Genomic DNA, 19,023 nt, shown 5'->3' with positions numbered 1-19,023 from the left:
GTCCCATGATCTCTAAACTTCTGTCTGGCTTAGATTCCATAACTTGTGATTTGTAGTATGATGTTGCATTTCTTTCAGTATGAAGTCTTTAAAAGAACCTTTCATAGCATGCACATTACAGAGTTTAGGAATTCTGCCTTTGAGAATAGTTCATGTGTTCCTTTTTTCTAATTGCAGTTTTTCCACTACTCCCAAGGGCAAGTGTACCCTGGGAATTATCCACCATTTAAAGACAGAATCAGCTGGGCTGGAGACCTTGACAAGAAAGATGCATCAATCAACATAGAAAATATGCAGTTTATACACAATGGCACCTATATTTGTGATGTCAAAAACCCTCCTGACATCGTTGTCCAGCCTGGACACATTAGGCTCTATGTCGTAGAAAAAGGTACTTCCTTGAGTATTTTCGCAGTAATAATGCAGTCTCCTTTATCTCATGTTTGGATGGAGAACCAGAGTTGCATTTATGGTGGGCTTGGAGGGAGGATTTTTGCCGTACAGTTGTGCTCCCTGTTGCCGTGATCCTGTGGCTCTACCAAACACGCTTGGAATTGGGGAACTGTTGCTCATTCTGACCCAGAGTGGCTGATTCTCCATTTTTATTCCTACCGTCTGGAGTCTATTAGTCTAATTTCAGGAATATTAATTTTTCAGTGTTAATCAGAAGAAAGACCAAATTCATTATGTTTGGATGTGATGGACAGTGAGAAAGAAGGAGATTCATACTGTTTTATACTCTCCAGGAGAAAGTTTTCAACAACAGCACAGTTATTTCTCCCTTTTGATTTTGATAACAAACAGGAAATGCAGGTTCTGGTGTCTCATTTTTGAGACAAAGTCTGCTTTGTCGGAGAGTAGATCCAGGTAAATTCACACCTCCAGTTTTTCGTTAGAGCACTGAGAGGGATTGTAGGTGTAGAAATGCTTAGTTCCATAGTTCATTCTTTCTCATCTAATATTCACATGTCATGAATTACATAGTAATAGGATAGACAGTGGGATCTCATAGTTTGTATAATAAAAGAGGGTACAGTAACTGCTAAATGAAAATACTTGCTTGTTAATTTAATAAAATTCCATGTTTTCTCTCTGTAGCAATGTACCTTAAAACTATTTTGTTCTTGGCTGGGCGCGGTGGCTCAAGCCTGTAATCCCAGCACTTTGGGAGGCCGAGACGGGCGGATCACGAGGTCAGGAGATCGAGACCATCCTGGCTAACACAGTGAAACCCCGTCTCTACTAAAAAATACAAAAAACTAGCCAGGCGAGGTGGCGGGCGCCTGGGGAGGCTGAGGCAGGAGAATGGTGTGAACCCGGGAGGCAGAGCTTGCAGTGATCTGAGATCCGGCCACTGCACTCCAGCCTGGGCGACAGAGCGAGACTCTGTCTCAAAAAAACAAAACAAAACAAAACAAAAACCAAACTATTTTGTTCTTTTTCTCTAGAGAATTTGCCTGTGTTTCCAGTTTGGGTAGTGGTGGGCATAGTTACTGCTGTGGTCCTAGGTCTCACTCTGCTCATCAGCATGATTCTGGCTGTCCTCTATAGAAGGAAAAACTCTAAACGGGATTACACTGGGTAAGAAACACTGTTTTTTAGGGCAGGGGTGGAGGGAGGGAATCAGGGTTTATAAAAACTTATGTATTTAATGCAAAAAGGATTTTGAAGAATTAACTACTGTTTTCTTTCATGTCAGAATCAGGCAGTCTCCTTTGGAGGTGTTCTAACATGGGCAAGCAGAAATCAGTGGGCCTGCTATGAAATGTGGAATGATTCTAATCTTTGTTCCAGTTTCCTTCTTAGGTTTGGTGAGATGAGCTGCTCAGCAGTTTGTGCTCTGTGTTTCAATATATGCACTATGCAATTAGTATTCTTAGTCTTAAGACTTAAGACTTAGTTTTAAGTCACTTACCCAATTTAAGAGTTTAATTTCAATTTCTTGGTAATAAACTCACAAGGTGGTTCTTTCCAGTTGGGAAATATAAAACGCTAATTAAGAAGAAGTTGTGAGCTGGAAGTAGTGGTATGCGCCTGTAGTCCCAGCTACTTAGGCTGAGGCAGGAGGATTGCTTGAGCCCCAGTGTTTGAGTCTAGCCTAGGCAACAGAGCAAGACCCTGTCTCTTTAAAAAAAAAAAAAAGAAGAAGAAGAAGAAGAAGAAAAAGAAGTGGTTTTAATAAACTACCTCCCCCAGTCCAATGTGATGATGGTGCAGGGATTTTCCTTTTTGTAGTTCCCCTACCCTACTCCAAGCTTAAGTATCTTTTTTGCTTTGATCATTCTTAGCTAGAATCACCCACAATGGGATAATGAGTTGGTAACAAAATATATCAGCAATAAAGAAAAATAGACTTTTTGTTTATGGCTTCTCAAATGGAACACGTTTAAGCATAGGGTGCGTATCTAATTAAAGGACCTTCTCTTTTCCCCACCCCAGCTGGAAAGCTAACCCATATAAGCTATGTAGAACTCATGTGGTAAGACTGGGAGCAGAGGCTGGATTCAAGTTGATGTAGCATGAGCAGTGTTGCAGGTGCACAGATCTAACTTTAACCATCCTGAAGGGACTCTGATGTGAAAGGATTGCATGTCCTGAACTCTTGCTGGTGGATGGTGGGAACCTCTATCTATGGGCTCTGCTGATCTAGAGTTTTTAGGAGTGCCGTGTTTTAACAAGTTTGAGTGTTCAAATTCAGATATTACTTGCTTGGAATGCTTCTATTCTGCTGACTGTATCTGCCCCCCTTGCATGGTGAGTGTTTTATGATTAAATATAGCTGGACGATTGATTTTCAACATGAGACTAATCCAGGGTGGTGACATGCCAGTCTTTGTAGTTCTTGCTTTGGGGTTAATGAGGGGCAGGAACAAGTTCCTTAGACTCCTGCATGGCATCGTGAATGCTGCTGTTCTTCTTACTTTGGTTTTTTTCCTCCTCCCCTACCTTTTCTACCTTGGTGTGCTGGGATCAGATCCTGCTTATCTTCCACTTCTTAAGAAAAGCTGACATAGAAGACACATTGGGACTATAACAGGGCTGGGTCTCCTCTTCCACTCCCACTAGACACATGGTAACTAATCACATTGCCCGTTGCTGTTAATATTCCTGTGTACGTATTCAGCCCCTCTCCCTTGTTAATGACTAACCAGCTAGCTCTGAGCTAACCCAACAGCTATGATGATTTGTCCACGAGTATGTCACACGTTTGTATTGGAAACATGCTAAGCAAACCATCCGGATGAAACTGGGTTGTCAAGTTACATAGAGTTTTTATGCACATCTGAATATTTGTGCTCTTCGTGTAAAATGCCATTGCATATGTGTGTGTGTGTGCATTAGTTTTCTTTTTTCATACGTGTATTGTGTTATCAATAAGTAAGATCCTGACTGATTATGTCTTAGAATAATTAAACAATTTTGGTTCAGAGCATGTAGCCTCCCATTTCAGAGAAGGAACAGTTTGCAGAATGCATGGTATGCTTTGGTCTTAGTAATGACGCTTTAAATGTGATTCTCCCCAAACTCGTAAGTTTTAAAAAGTATACATCATAAGGCTTTAAGCTGTACTTATGACACATCTCATTGGGAAATCCCTACGCTGTACCCCAGCTGGCTTACTTCCTGGCATTCACTTTCCCTGAGTCATTTATGAGATAGTGCTTGTTGTTAAAGACTCCTGTCCCCGTGAAAAGGTTCAGCCTGTGTGACGTGGCATTCCCTAGTTTCTCATTCATGACTTCCTGGGTTTTTGGGGGGATTTGATTGCGGTCTTGGTAGGGAATAAAGCTATGGAGAGAACAAGATAAGCCAAGACTTGCCTGGATATATATCTGTAATTTAAAACATACATTCAGAAGGGGTTTGCCTTTGATTGTAACAAAAGTGAATTGCCATTAAGCTATTAAAAGGTACCATAGAGCTTGTTCCCTTAAACCTTTATCCCAAAAGAGGGTTGATGGCAGGGGGAAAAGACAAACAGCAAAAGGATAAATGTGTACTGTAACCAGAATCTCAATATGATTTTTGTAAACTGGGTTGAAGAGGTTGTACCACATTTGTTTCTGTGCCTCCCTCAGTGATGAGTTCATTGACTTAGAAGAATGAGTGAGTGTCAGGAATAGAAAATAGTTTTAAAATATGTGATCATTTTGATACCCATTGTTACGTTGTCTTTTGTTTTTATGTATCTGTTGCTTCATCTTGCCGTCACTTGCATTTCTATATTTTTGTTTCTATTTATTATTATTTTTTACACTTGTTCTTCAAATTGCCAATTCTTCAGCTGCAGTACATCAGAGAGTTTGTCACCAGTTAAGCAGGCTCCTCGGAAGTCCCCCTCCGACACTGAGGGTCTTGTAAAGAGTCTGCCTTCTGGATCTCACCAGGTAATGGGTGATCGCGATTCTGCTCACTGCACTGTTCCCTACAGCTTGGTGCTCTGTCACTTCCCTGGGTGTGGAAAAGAATACTGAGCTATGAGAGACAGAGACAGACAGACAGACAGAGACAGAAAGAGAGAGGGTGGGAGTGAGGAATTAAAGGGCTGGCCTAGGAATACAACAGGAAAGTATGTGGTGAAAAATCTTGAGCAAAGATTTCCAGGAAACCACCAATAACATAAATTGTTTACTATTTAATAACAAAATAATGTGGCTTCCTTGCCCCAAGCAGAATTAGGAAATGGCTTGTCAGTAAAAGATTCTTCTTTAATTGCCCAAGGAAATGAATCTAGTGAACGAGATTCTTTCTGTATTGAGGTACTCTGTAAGATAAGAAATTAGCAGGGAAAAGTTGGTTTTCTTAGTATTGATAATAAAACAAAAATTATTTTCTACAGATTCTTTAGAAAAAATGGAAAGTAAGCATTTATCTGAATAATTAATAGGCTTGATGAACAAGGAATGGTTTTGGTTTCTACTTGTAGAAAGTACAGAAGAGAAACAGGTTTTATTTGGAAGTTGGCATATAATCTAGCTTTGTGTGTTTTGGCTATCGTATTTTAATTATAATTGTGGCTTGGCAAAAATTCCATAGCTTTGTTCATTCGAGTTTGATTCTTCTGGGGTAGAATGCATGCTAAAGAATTTGGCCAGTTATAGCTTTGTCCTAAAAAGGTGTTAGCTGGTGGGAATGGATTTTAGAGGAAATAAAGAGAGTAACAGTGTTGTGGGAAAAGTGCCCATAGTCTTACTCCATAGTTGTTATATGTGGTGAGGAAACTACGGCATTGTGATGTTAAATTACTAAAAGCACACACCTAGTTGGTGACAGAACTGGGGCTAGAACCCAGGTGTCCAGACATTATGTTCTCTACCACAGCATCAAGCTCATTACTTGTTCCTATTCAGTCTATCTGTCTGTCTCTCTCTCAGATTACATAATATGCATCAGATACCTCAGTCTACTAATTTGGGTTGTGAACAGGAATAGGGTTGTGAATGAAGACATGAAAGTCACACGTAGGCATAGCATCTAAAAAAGCCTTGTAACATTTTTCTTCCGCCCTTGAAGCACTATGGAAGTTGCTTTTTTGCTGAAAACAAGCTAGAAAAAAGAAAAAGAAACTATGGTTTTCAAGACAGTGGAACACGAATTATGCAGCACTATGATCCCCGAGAGAAAGGAAACAGACAATGTGAGCTGTGTTATTGCCCCAGTGTATCGCCTTGAAGCAGTTTCCACACTGCAGTGTAGGTGGGGAAAATGGAAACCGAGCCCAGCTGTCTCACTGAATTGAGAAGGCAGAAATCAGAATTTGGGGAGGTCAAGGAGGCTAGGATTTATGAGGTTGAGTACCAAAGAAGGAACCACAGAGAGAACGTATTAGGATGAGCACGAGCACTTCAGAGATCTGGAGCAGGGTCCCCTTGAGTCTGTCTGATTACAGAGTTGTATATACATAGGAGAAGACTCTCTGAAACTAGGGGAAGAACTACCTGAAATGCAATGGATTGCACAATGCCTGGGGCTCACACAGGTCTGGGACTAGTTTGTGTTCCTAAGAGCCAGAGTAGACAGACTTATAATACACAGGATATTGGTTGGGGTTCTCAAAATGGTCATGCCTAAATGGGCTAAATTAGCACCAGAATAAAGGATGCTATGGACCCACCATAACAAAGCTTAAAAGGAAGCCTTTGAAGAACCAAACTAATCCAAAAGTAATTTAGTTGAATTTTACAACAAAATCCAACACTCTATGCTACAACAAAATTCAGCACCCAGCAATGTAAAATTTACAATATCTGGCACCAATCAAAAACTGCCAGGCATGGCCGGGCACGGTGGCTCACGTCTGTAATCCTAGCACTTTGGGAGGCCAAGGCAGGCGGATCACGAGGTCGGGAGTTCGAGACCAGCCTAACCAACATGGTGAAACCCCATCTCTACAAAATACAAAAATTAGCCAGGCATAGTGGTATGCACCTGTAATTCCAGCCACTCAGGAGGCTGAGGCAGGAGAATCACTTGAACCTGGGAGGCAGAGGTTGCAGTGAGCTGAGATCACGCCACTGCACTCCAGCCTGGACAACAGAGTGAGATTCCATCTCAGAAAAAAAAAAAAGAAAACAAAAAAACAAAAACTACCAGGCATAAAAAGAAAGCAAAAAATAAAACACATAAGCCAGATATAGTGGTGTGTACCTGTAGTCCCAGCAACTTGAGAGGCTAAAGTAGGATTGCTTGAGCCCAAGAGTAAAAGACCAGCCTGGGCAATCTAGTGAGACCCTATCTCAGATAAATAGATGGATGAGCAGAATTCTTACTCTTTTTAAGTACACATGAAAATTAACCAAATATAGACCATATTCTGGGCCATAAAACAATTCTCATTAAATTTAAAAGGGTTGGAATCATATGGAGTATGTTCTTTGGCCACAATGGAATTAAACAGAAAACAATAGAAAGATACCTGGAAAGTCTCAAATATTTCAAAATTGAATAACCCATGAGTAAAACAAGTAGTTACAAGAAAAGTTAGAAAATATTTTGAACTGAGTGAAAATAACAACATATCAAAATTTGTAAGATATAGCTAAAGAAGTGCTTTGAAGATTTGTAGCATTAACTGTTTACATTAGAAAAAATGAAGCTCTAAAACTGATGATCTAGGCTTCTGTCTGAAGAAACTAGAAAAAGAAGAGCAAATTAAACCCAACATGAACAGATAGAAATAATAAAGAGAAGAGCTGTGGAAAAATCGGCTGACATTCTCATTGTTTTCCTGTAGGTAATCTGTCTCTTCTCTGGCTGCTTTTCAGATCTTCTTTATGCCTTTGGTGTTCTGCATTTTATATACTATTTAATTATAAATTATTCCTTGTTGCATCTGCTTGTAATTTCATTGGACCTCCTGAGTCTTAAGGTTGATATCTTTAATAAATTCTAAAAAATTTCCAGTCACAATCTCTTTGAATTTCTCCTTTCTGCATTTTATCTATTTATCTTTTTATGGAACTCTGATTATATGTGTATTGTACTGCCTCTATGCTCTCTCTTAGCCTGTCTTGCATATCTTTCATCGTATTGTCTTTCTGCCATTTTCTGCATAATTTCTTCATCTGCCCTCATTCACTAATTATTTAGCTGTGACTAGTCTACTGTTTAGCCCCTTTTTAAAGTTTTTAAACTTCAATTTCATATTATAGGTTTATTTTCTAGAAAATTTATTTGGTTCTTTTTTAAATATACCTGACTAATTTTGATAGTTCCTTATAACTTCATTATATTTTCAACTATCTTATTTATTTAAGCATATTAAATATTCTTATTTTATACCTCAAAACTGATAATTTCAGTATCTGTAGTCTTTATTGATCTGACTACAGTTTTTGTTTCTGTATTTCTTGCTAATGGTGGCTATTTTCTCATCTCATGGGGGTTTTATAGTCTGAAGACTATACTTATATTCTTGGCACTTTGTACAAATTGATTGAGTCTTCATTTAAAATACATTTACTCATGAGAAGATTTGTATTTCTTTTGCCTGTGCCTGTGAGAAAAAAAATGTATAGGAGGTAAAAAAATTTTGAGGCCTTGCATGGTAGACTGTATAATGGTCCCACAAAGAGGTTCACATTCTAATCTTTGGATTCTTTAGGATATGTTACCTTACATATCAAAAAGGACTTGGCAGACGTGATTAAATTGCCTTGAGATGGGGAGATTTTCCTGGGTTATCTGGGTAACTCCATGGTAACCATAAAGGTCATTAGAAGAGGGAGGCAGAAAGGTATGCATCAGAGAAAGACTGGAAGATGCTGTACTGCTGACTTTAAAGATGAAGAACTCATAACCAAGGAATACAGGCAGCTTCCAGAAGCTGGAAGAAGCAAGGAGACAGATCCTCTCCTGGAGCCTGTGGAAGGCACGCAGTCCTATTGACACCTTGATCTTAGCACAGTGAAACACATTTCAGACTTCCGACCTGTAAAACTGTGAGATAATTAATACATTTTTAACACCTTTAAAATTATCTTTACTCTCCTCCTTCAAACTTGATTGCTAATCAGGTTGGGTAGGATTCCAGGTTGTAAATCATTTTCCTTCAGCATTTTGAGGCATTGCTGATTGTTCTGGCTTCCAGCATTGTGGCTTAGAAGCTGATGCCATTCTGATTCACTCCTAGGGCAGAGGAAGGTGGGGTCTACCTGAGCAAAGGGAGAGTAAAGATCAGAACCAAATTAGGGGTCTTCCAGCAAAGTGGAGTGGGAGGCTGGGTTGGGAAGATGTTGTGTTAGATAGGCACTAACTAGAGTGTTAAGGCATTGGGGAAAAGATAAGAAAATTTTTTTTCTTTGTGAAGCTTAGTTTTGAATGAGATTGGTATAAAGTAATTTTTGTATATGTATTTGATGAATAGTTGGTGTTCCAGATCCTTTTCTGGATATCGTTGATGCTTTGTATGCAGAAGGTAAGTTTTTGGGTTATGTTGTTAAACAGTGATTGAATGGAATATTTATGTATTTGTCAACTATAGTGCATAGCATAGATCGGGTAATGTTTGAAGAAGTAGTTTTGTGCATTTTTCCTTTAGTCCTCAACAACAGTCCTCCAGGGTAAGTTCTTTTGTTCTCCCTATTTTACATATGAAGAAACTGAGGCTTAATTAGGCAGGTCACTTGCTCAAGGTCAGTAGTTAGTGGCTGAGCCAGATCTGTCTGGTTCTAAGGCACGTGTATATTTTATCCTGTCCAATTTTTTTCACCTCCACTTTGATAATCAGTATTTGTCTCATTTATCTCAAAGAAAGTCAGAATACATAGCTGTGTTTCATATTTATATTTTACTTAAAAAACAGTGAAATAAATACTAAAAAAAGGTGTTCTGTCAGTAGTCAATGAGCATATGGTAAAAGCAGATGTTCTCTCTTAGTGATTCATGCTAGGATGTTGGGAATGATTCCTCTAACACCTGAAGGACTAGAATCAAATTAAATGGGGCTACAAGCTACAGAGACTATGAAAGGTGTACTACAGGACACAGCATAATGACTCCTGAGTAGTTAATTTGTATCTAGAAGCAGGTCTCTTTGCTCTTCTAGAATCCTTTCTTCCTGGACATTCTCCTCCAACCTTCACCAGTATGGTTTTTTATTGGAATAAATAATTAGTTTTGGTACAAGGAAACTTCAGAGGTAATTTTATCTCTAGTTGTAACTAAAATAATAGGCCTATATTAAGCAATGTGTTTCTTGAAACATTTTCAGTAGCTCAGGCCTATTCATGTAGAAAGTAGTTGAAAACATATTCCGAGCAGTTTTTCACTTTATTGTTGTAATTCTTTGTGTAAAAGCAAAAATAAATGAATAAATGAGGTGGAGGGTGGGGAGGGTGAGTACCAAGAGGTAGAGTGAAAACAGCTAGGTTAATGTAGGTTTTGTTGTTGTTTTCCTTCTTTATTCTTGCATACCCAAAAGTGAACGTCTTAGCAATGGTGAGTTCATTTCAAAGTTGATCGTGGTTCAGAGGATCCTCTTGAATTCTTCAGCAGCCTAATTTGCCCTCAAAATCGAGGTGCTAAGGCATGTTCCATAGAGACTCAGGGCTCCTTTCACCTCTAAAGGGCACTCAGAATCAGACTTCATGGAGGTGTTCTAGATCGAGCGTGATCTGTCAGCAGACCCGAATCTTAGCTTACATCCACAATTTCTCTGCATCCTTTATTCCATCCATCCCTTCATCTAGCACCTATGTTCTGTCAAGTTCTAGGAAGTTAAGCAAGTTCCTGACTTAATACTTTATTATATTCTAAGGGGGAAGAGGAATGAGGATAACAGGCAGTGGTAAACAGTTTGAAGAATACCAAGTCCATCAGCAGGAAGGGATTTCTTCAGTGTTTTCCCATTTACTTTCAACAGATAGTTGTATTCTTTTGACATGAAAGACAGTACTGTCTCACATGAAAGACCTCATTGATATTTTAACATTTACAGACTAAGAGATAATTCTGTGTTCCTTTTCCTCTTTACTTTCTCTGTTCTCATTCTTTTCTACTCACATAGCGTATCGATTATCTACTGCCACATAACAAACTCCTGAAAATATAGTGGCCTAAAACAGCCACCATTTATTTGACTTTCCATTCTATGGACTGGTTGAGCAGATTCTGGTCTGGGTGAGTTCAGCTGATCTCTGCTGGCTCGCTTGTGCATCTGCAGTTGGCTAGAAGCTTGAATGGTAGCTGGACAGTCTACAGTGGTCTCACTTAAATCTAACCATTGGCAGCCTATTGACCAGGCAGAGAGAGGACAGCTTGGCCATGCGTCTCTCATCAGCCATCAGGCTAACTTGGGCATCTTCACATGGTCATAGTGGCTATGTGGATCCTAAGATCAGTAAGAGAATGGAAGCGGCAAAGTCTGTTGAGGTCTGGGTGTGGAAGCTGCATAGCGTCACTTCTGCCTCATTCTGTTAGTCGGAGCTGGTCACAAGATCAGCCCAGATTCAATAGGGTAGAGAAACAGATTTCTACTCTTGATGGAAGGACCTACAGCATTATGTTGCAAAGAGTAAGATGCAGTGAAGGAAAGAGTTTGTAGCCATTTGTGCAGTCAGTCACACATTGTAAACCCCTTCTCCCATGAACATACCCTAAAACTCTTGGTGAGTTTTTAGGAATTATGATATGGGGTTTTATTATCTAAAAATGTATATAATTTAATGTTGGGAGGTCTGTCCTATTCTTTGAAATAGCTGTTACCAGGGAACAGTTAGTTTTGATTCTGTTCCTAGTAGAAAACAGTCTTTTTTTTTTTTTTGAGACAGTGTGTTGTCCTGTCGCCCAGGCTGGAGTGCAGTGGTGCGATCTCAGCTCACTGCAAGCTCCGCCTCCCGGGTTCACACCATTCTCCTGCCTCAGCCTCCCAAGTAGCTGGAACTACAGGCGCCTGCCACCGCGCCCGGCTAACTTTTTTGTATTTTTAGTAGAGACGAGGTTTCACCGTGTTAGCCAGGATGGTCTCCATCTCCTGACCTCATGACCCGCCTTCCTCGGCCTCCCAAAGTGCTGGGATTACAGGCATGAGTCACCGCACCTGACCGAAAACAGTCTTTTTAACTTCCTTTTGTTTTTTGGTGGGGTTAGCATTTAACTTGCAGCTTTCTGAGGTGAATATAGAGGGTTTGTATGATTATTAACCATGTGATCTGTCAATATTACCCATGACAGCCATTGTAGACTAAAGATAAACACAGAGTTTGTTTACTTGATCAGTTAATTTACTTGATCAGTTACCTTAGTGCATTTTAAAATGTATTTGTGTAACAAGATGTTCATAATAATAAGTAACATGTATTAAGTACTATCTGTGAGACACTGCCTAAGTTATAGGTATCATCTTATTGAATTTTCATAACAACAAAAAACAAAAATGTAGATATTACTAGTAGTACCATTTTAGAGATGAAGAAACTTGTGCTTAGAAATTTACAAATATGCCCAGGACCGCATGACCAGTGCTCTTCTCTAAGGTTCAACAAAGACGATATCGTAATTCAGACTGCAGATCTGCCAACATTCAAATGGATCTAGTCCTCGAGTGTTATTTTCTAACTCCGTTTTTAGATGCACCATTGTATAGCCCTTACAACTGGGCCTGTCCCTTCTGTAGACTTTGGAGTACCTGAACTCCACAGAACCCCAGGTTACACACTAAGGACACAGGTTGTTAGGGCTCCTGGATGAGGGCAAGTGTGTTTATTTTAAACCATGTGCTTTTGGCTACTGAGCTTATGATTTCAAAAGTGAAAGCTTAAGCACGTTATTAGACTTCTCAAGGAGAGTTCCCCTAGATTGGGAGAAAAGTTGACATTGGGTAATATTAAATTTTTCTTTTAAAACCAGGGCTATTTTATTGTTGTTTACGATTTTAAGAGTCTGGACTGAAGGAGTTATGAAGTGCAGCCACCTATCTGACCCCTTCCCCCAACAGTTAGGGAATTCGCTCTGCCCCCAGGCCTTCCAACCTTCCCTTGCTCTCCTGGATGGGACCCTGACAATTCCCTGGAATTGTAACCTCTTCCTTACTGCTGAGGCTAAGAAGAGGATCTTTTCTACTTTACTCCATTTAGGGGTTTTCTTTCTATCTGTGTAGATTGTGGTTTTTTGTTTTTTCTTTTTAATTTTATTTTAAAACAGGAAGAACAGTTATCTAATATTAGAAATCAAGGAAGCAATATTTGTATTGGTCACGATAGGCTCAGACTAAAAGAATTATGCTGTAAGTAGTTGTATTGAAGAATATTTGAAATGCTTTTAAACTATTTGCTTAAAACTATACCTATTTGTATAATGTGACCAGATTAAATTGATTGTATCTTTGGGTGGCACCAAATATGTTGGTTTCTTGCATGGATTGATCATTCTGAAGCTCATGATTTCTGTGGGTCTCAGGTGGGTGGAAGTTCCCATCTTAGTCCTTAAGACTCTTACCCCATTGGAAAGAGATGAGGATTTCTGTAATAGCTATTAAGATAGGAGATATTAGGCCGGGCGCGGTGGCTCAAGCCTATAATCCCAGCACTTTGGAAGGCCGAGACGGCTGGATCACGAGGTCAGGAGATCGAGACCATCCTGGCTAACACGGTGAAACCCCGTCTCAGCTAAAAAATACAAAAAACTAGCCGGGCGAGGTGGCGGGCGCCTGTAGTCCCAGCTACTCGGGAGGCTGAGGCAGGAGAATGGCGTAAACCCAGGAGGCGGAGCTTGCAGTGAGCTGAGATCTGGCCACTGCATTCCAGCCTGGGCGACAGAGCGAGACTCCGTCTCAAAAAAAAAAAAAAAAAGATAAGAGATATTCCTAAGAAGGAATATTATATTATTACGGAAATTTTCAAACATCAAAAAGGTTTGAGGCCAGGCACTGTGGCTTGCGCCTGTAATCTTAACACTTTGGGAGGCTGAGGTGGGCAGATCACAAGGTCAGGAGATAGAGACCATCCTGGGTAACACAGTGAAACCCTGTCTGTACTAAAAATACAAAAAATTAGTCAGGCGTGGTGGCAGGCAGCTGTAGTCCCAGCTACTCGGGAGGCTGAGGCAGGAGAATGGTGTGATCCTAGGAGGTGGAGCTTGCAGTGAGCCGAGATCACACCACTGCACTCCAGCCTGGGCGACAGAGCGAGACTCCACCTCAAAAATAAATAAATAAATAAAAATAAAATATAATAAAAAAGTTTGAAAGAATAATGTAACAAAGCCCCATGTACCTGCTTTAACTATTGTCAACGTATGTCCAATCTTGTTTCAAAGTCAGTCCTGGACATATCATCCATAAGAAGTCTTCCTGAAGACATTCAAAAGAGGGAAGTCTTTGCTTTGGAACCCTGATGTGATCACTTTAATCATTGCTTCTATGCCTGTAGCTGAAGGAACTGCCAGCTTTTTCAAACCTCTAATCCTTCTGCATCCCTTTTCCAGGGCCCAGTCATATATGCACAGTTAGACCACTCCGGCGGACATCACAGTGACAAGATTAACAAGTCAGAGTCTGTGGTGTATGCGGATATCCGAAAAAATTAAGAGAAGACCTAGAACATATTCTCAGCAAGAAACAAAACCAAACTGGACTCTTGTGCAGAAAATGTAGCCCATTGCACATGCAGCCTTGGAGACCCAGGCAAGGACAAGTACATGTGTACTCACGGAGGGAGAGAAAGATGTGTACAAAGGATACGTATAAATATTCTATTTAATCTTCCTGATGTGAGGAGCCAGTGTTGCATGATGAAAAGATGATATGATTCTACATATGTACCCATTGTCTTGCTGTTTTTGTACTTTCTTTTCAGGTCATTTACAATTGGGAGATTTCAGAAACATTCCTTTCACCGTCATTTAGAAATGGTTTGCCTTAATGGAGACAATAGCAGATCCTGTAGTATTTGCAGTAGACATGGCCTTTTAATCTAAGGGCTTAATCAGTCTTAGCATTTATTGTAGTTGGAGAATGGGGATGCTATGATGGAAGCATACCCAGGAGCCTTTAACACAGTACCAGTACCATTTATTTGTCTGCAGCTTTTAAAAAACATCCATTGGCTATGCCACTTGAAAACAATTTGAGAAGTTTTTTTGATTTTTTTCTCACTAAAATATGGGGCAGTTTTTAGCCTTACATGTTGTGCAGAGTTACTTTAAGTTGCATCCTTGAAATGTGTCGTATCAATTTCTGGATTCATAATGCAAGATTAGCAAAGGATAAATGCCAAAGGTCACTTCATTCTGGATACTGTTGGATAATACTGACAAGTAGAAAATCCAAGCTTTGCTTGAGAACTTTTGTAACATGGAGAGTAAAAGGTATCGGTTTTATTCTTTGCTGATGTCCTTTCTGCTTGAAATAACAGTTACCATACAGCTAAAGGAGAGGAGTTTCTTTCCTTCTAAGTAGGCAGAAATGGGATCATTATGTTGCCACTCGGCCACTCTCCAATATCCTAGAGCTTGCTCTCTAGAGAATCACATTCTTTTGCTTTTTTTCTTTCTCTTTTTCTTTTCTTTTCTTTTTTTTTCTTTCTTTTTTTTTTTTTGAGGTAGAGGCTCACTATGTTGCCCAGACTAGCCTTGAACTCTTGAGCTCAAGTGATTCTCCCTCCTCAGCCTCCCGAGTAGCTGGAACGAACTATAGTTGCACCACTGCAGCTGGCAAGAGTCACCTTCTTTATAAAGCGTCAGTCATGCTTCCAGCAAGAAGCAGCATCAGTCATGGCTTTATAACAGCTTCATGGTACCTCAAAGACTGTTGAGGTTAATGAGAGCCTAGATTAGATAGTTTGGCTGTCCTTTCCTAAAACTTGTTTTCTCCCATTCACTACTCCCCATCCCACTTAAAATCTATGAGTTTTTACTTTTTACTGGGAATGGAAAGCATGGTGAAGATCATTAAACACTTATGTTGTCATTTCTCCCATTTTCTGGATTTCTTTTTTAATTTCCCCCCTTTTAAAATTGTCCTAAAGCCCACAGTTAGGGGAAGAATACGGTCTAGATGGTCTGCAGAACGTGTTTGGGGTGAGTGGGAGTGAGGGGCAATGTTACTTTTTCTCGCCTCTAGTTTGGAGTCCACTATGAACTGCTGCTTTTTCTTCTCATCTTGTCATCTTCTGGGGAGGTTTGAAGGCTGAGTTCTAAGAGAAGTCATAAAGGGAATAAAACAGGATTGAGATTTCGAGGTGTGCACAAGGTGATAAGATAAAGGGCATATCAGCTTCAAAACTAACTCTGTCCCACACATGAATCCTTTTGTTTTTTGAGGAGCTATTTTTGTTATTCTTGTAACGCTCCACCTTACATGCCACATCCGTGTGAGTCAACAGGGATCAGGTTTGGTCACCACATACATCTGAAGCTGGCCAGCGTCTGCTCTTTGTTCTGTGTGGAATGGAGAAAAATATGGCTGCCCTGCTGCCTTCCATGTTCATAAGCCCAGCCCGAGAGAGTGACACACAGTGACATAGCGCTGGCCCTGAGACATTTCCCCAAAGTGGTCAACTCTGCCTTGCATCCTAAAACTTTTTGGGCATCTATTTTGAAAACTATGGGAGACTTTGGAAGGCATCTTATGTGTGTTTGGAGGGGAAGGGTGTTAGATTGTCACCATCCTTCAAGCTGAGACTCGTGGTGAGCCTTTGCCACCGTGAAAACCACATAGCGGACCAAGGCTGTGCTTTGAGGTGCAGAGGACACACATTGTAGATAGGCCTGTGTCATGTTTCCTTACAGTCGTTTTTTTACAGAGAAAAGGGGCATTGTTTTTTCACTTCTTTCTCAACAGTTCCTATGAATAAACGAAACATTTCGGTGCTCCCTAAGAGCAAGAGCCCTCACTTCTTCTTGCAGTGCCGGCACCATGTGTTGGTGAAGCTGGTGCTCTGGGGGCCGCTCACTCAAATGACACCTGGAGGCCGTTTCCTCCCTGATCACCCCCTTCCCCAGCCTGACTTTTTGGCCTCCTGCCCAACCAGACACCTCAAACTCTGTCAGCACCCTGGCATTCTGGCAGAGAATCCTCACCAGTTCTCACCAACCTTCTTACCAGGCAAGAGAAGCTGCCAGCTTGGCACTCTGCCAGGACGGGTTTCCCTGGAGGAAGCTGCTCACACTGAGATGAGCCTCTCAGGGCAGGACCTCTTCCCAAGCCCCGCACACCCACCCCTGCAGCCCTTTTGGCTCCCCTTTTTCCCCGTGCCTCAGCACTCCTTGCCTGGCTGCAGATAACGAACTGGGGTTCCCTAAAGGGCAGATCTGCCCTCTCCGTGTCTTCGTCCTGGCAAAAAGAGTCCTCTTAAAATTATGCGCTAATTCTGTACGGGAGCATGCAAAAGACATTACTTAGAGATTGAAATTTCAAACTATCTGTAGTTTTTCAATGGAAATGTATCAGATAAGGAAAAACCATCAAGCTCATTATTATTTTTTGATCTTCAGTTGTATTTTTGTGAATATTTTAATACATCTTTTTCAATTTCTGGATTGTGTTGTGTGCTCATTTTGAAAATAGAAAAAGAGATACGCCTTTCACTCATATCATTCCAGCTACACCTGCCTTCTTTTCTTCAAAAATGCCATCCGTGTACCTGCTTCTGGGCCTTTGCACATGCTGTTCCCTGGGCCTGAAGCACCTTCTGCAGATAATCCTATGGTTTGCTCTCTGACTTCCTTTAAGCCTCTGCTCAAATGTTACCTCCTCAGGGAGACCTTCTGTGATATATAAAAGAGCAAGCCCCCCACCCCCACCACAACCTTGCTAGCCCCCTCAATTCTGCTCTAGTTGCTCTATTTCTCTCCCTCTCTCCCAGTACACACTTAACTTGTCTGTTCTCCCCCACTAGAACATAGGCAACACGAGGCCAGGACCTTGCTGTTTTGTTCACTGCTCTGTCTGCAGTAAGGGGAACAGTGCCTGGAACGTAGCTGCTCAATACATGTTACCTGGATGGATGAGTGTGGAAGGATTCATCCACTCAGCAACCTACACAGAACAATCCTGTGCCAAGCACTGTGCTAAGCATAAAGAAACAAGATAAAGCTCCTCAAGGAGCTTGCCACAGGGCGGAGGTGACAGGTGACATGAATGGAAATAACTAGTAGTTACCAAATACTTGGTGTGAGCCAGGCACTCTTGCTCTATTATTTCTGTGAGTTAATAGTAATTGTACTAATCTTAATCCCATTGTTTGAAAGATTATATGGCTTGCCCAAGGCCACTTAGCTAATAAGGTACAGAGAAGAGGGGCTGGGCCTGGGGCCGCCGTTTGATCGAAAGCCTTGTTACTAACCACTATGTCCTGTGGCCTCTCACACCAAAGGGAAGAACCAAACTGCTTCCTTACTCAAATAAATGTGCTGCGTGCCTGAAATGCAGTTGCAGTGTAATCCCAGTCCCTTAGGAGCTGGTTAGGGACAAACTTGAGAGGGTAGTGTAGTCTAGGTGGTAGGCACAGATGTCTGAGAGTTTTAACCTCAGTCTGGAAGACAATATGGTGACTTAATTTGTTAAGAACTATGTTACAAATAATGTGTTACTAATAAAACATTGAGGCTTTGCAGTGACTTAGTAATTTTATAAATTACCATGGATTCACAGTGAGCCCCTGCCTTGCATAACTTCGGGCTTGCAAAACCTAATGCGTTCTTGAGTGGGAGCGGACGAGTTACAGCTGACGGGAACTCCCCTGGGAGTAATTCTCACATGCGAACAGCATCCATCTTGTGTGATGTGACAAAAAGAAAAGGGATGAGTCCTCCACCACACAAGGGCAGCAGTGAGTGACAGAATCACATTTTTGTCAAATCTGCAATTCCTTCCAAGTCAGCACTAAGTGTCGGAGGGCATCCATCTGCTAGGGCTCTGGTTTCCAAGCTACATCAGGGCCTTGCCAACCAAAGATGTACTTACTATTTATGAGAGCAGCTTCCACCCCTGAGGGAGCTGAGTTGAGCAGTGTTTAGAGGAAACTCAGATACTCTCTCACCCCAGTTGGCTCCCTTCTGACCCCTTTGGGTGGTTCCTGTGCTAACTGGACTGGGGAACCACTGACTTAATCTTCCCACTGTGTAGGGAAGGCGAGGGAGCAGCCACAGGGAGAAAAGTGGCATCTGTGGCACTGGTAGAGCTGGTGGTAGGAACTTATGGTGGGTTTTCTCCTGCACTTTCCTCTCGCATAGTCAAGATATTTTGTTATGAAAAATTTCAATATATTTTGGTTTTTTTAAGAATTACTTTAATGAAATTGCTCTTTGACATAATTTGAAAAAAAAATTTTTTTTTTTTGAGACAGTCTCACTCTGTCACCCAGGCTGGAGTGCAGTGGCCTGATCTTGGCTCACTGCAAGTTCCACCTCCCAGGTTCCAGCCATTCTCCCACCTCAGCCTCTCAAGTAACTGGTATTATAGGCATGCGCCACCACACCGGGCTAATTTTTTGTATTTTTAGTAGAGATGCCCGCCTTAGTCTCCCAAAGTGCTGGGATTACAGGTGTGAGCCACCATGCCCAGCCTCTTTGACATAATTCTAT

General features: G+C 41.0%; 1 protein-coding gene across 1 annotated transcript in view; it reads left to right on the top strand.

Moving 5' to 3' along the window:
• MPZL1 (myelin protein zero like 1) overlaps positions 1-16,973 on the top strand; it is a 64,938-nt gene extending 47,965 nt beyond the window's left edge. Inside the window, exons 5-8 of the mRNA XM_007989650.3 lie at positions 178-391; positions 1,449-1,581; positions 4,286-4,388; positions 13,924-16,973. Of these exons, the coding sequence (XP_007987841.2) occupies positions 178-391; positions 1,449-1,581; positions 4,286-4,388; positions 13,924-14,025 (552 nt within the window). The 3' untranslated portion in view covers positions 14,026-16,973. The remainder of the gene's footprint in view (positions 1-177; positions 392-1,448; positions 1,582-4,285; positions 4,389-13,923) is intronic.
• Positions 16,974-19,023: the final 2,050 nt, after the last annotated feature.

This window comes from Chlorocebus sabaeus, chromosome 25 (assembly GCF_047675955.1).
Source record: "Chlorocebus sabaeus isolate Y175 chromosome 25, mChlSab1.0.hap1, whole genome shotgun sequence".
In the NCBI taxonomy this organism is placed as follows: domain Eukaryota; kingdom Metazoa; phylum Chordata; class Mammalia; order Primates; family Cercopithecidae; genus Chlorocebus; species Chlorocebus sabaeus.
This window is presented reverse-complemented; position numbering and strand designations above follow the sequence as displayed.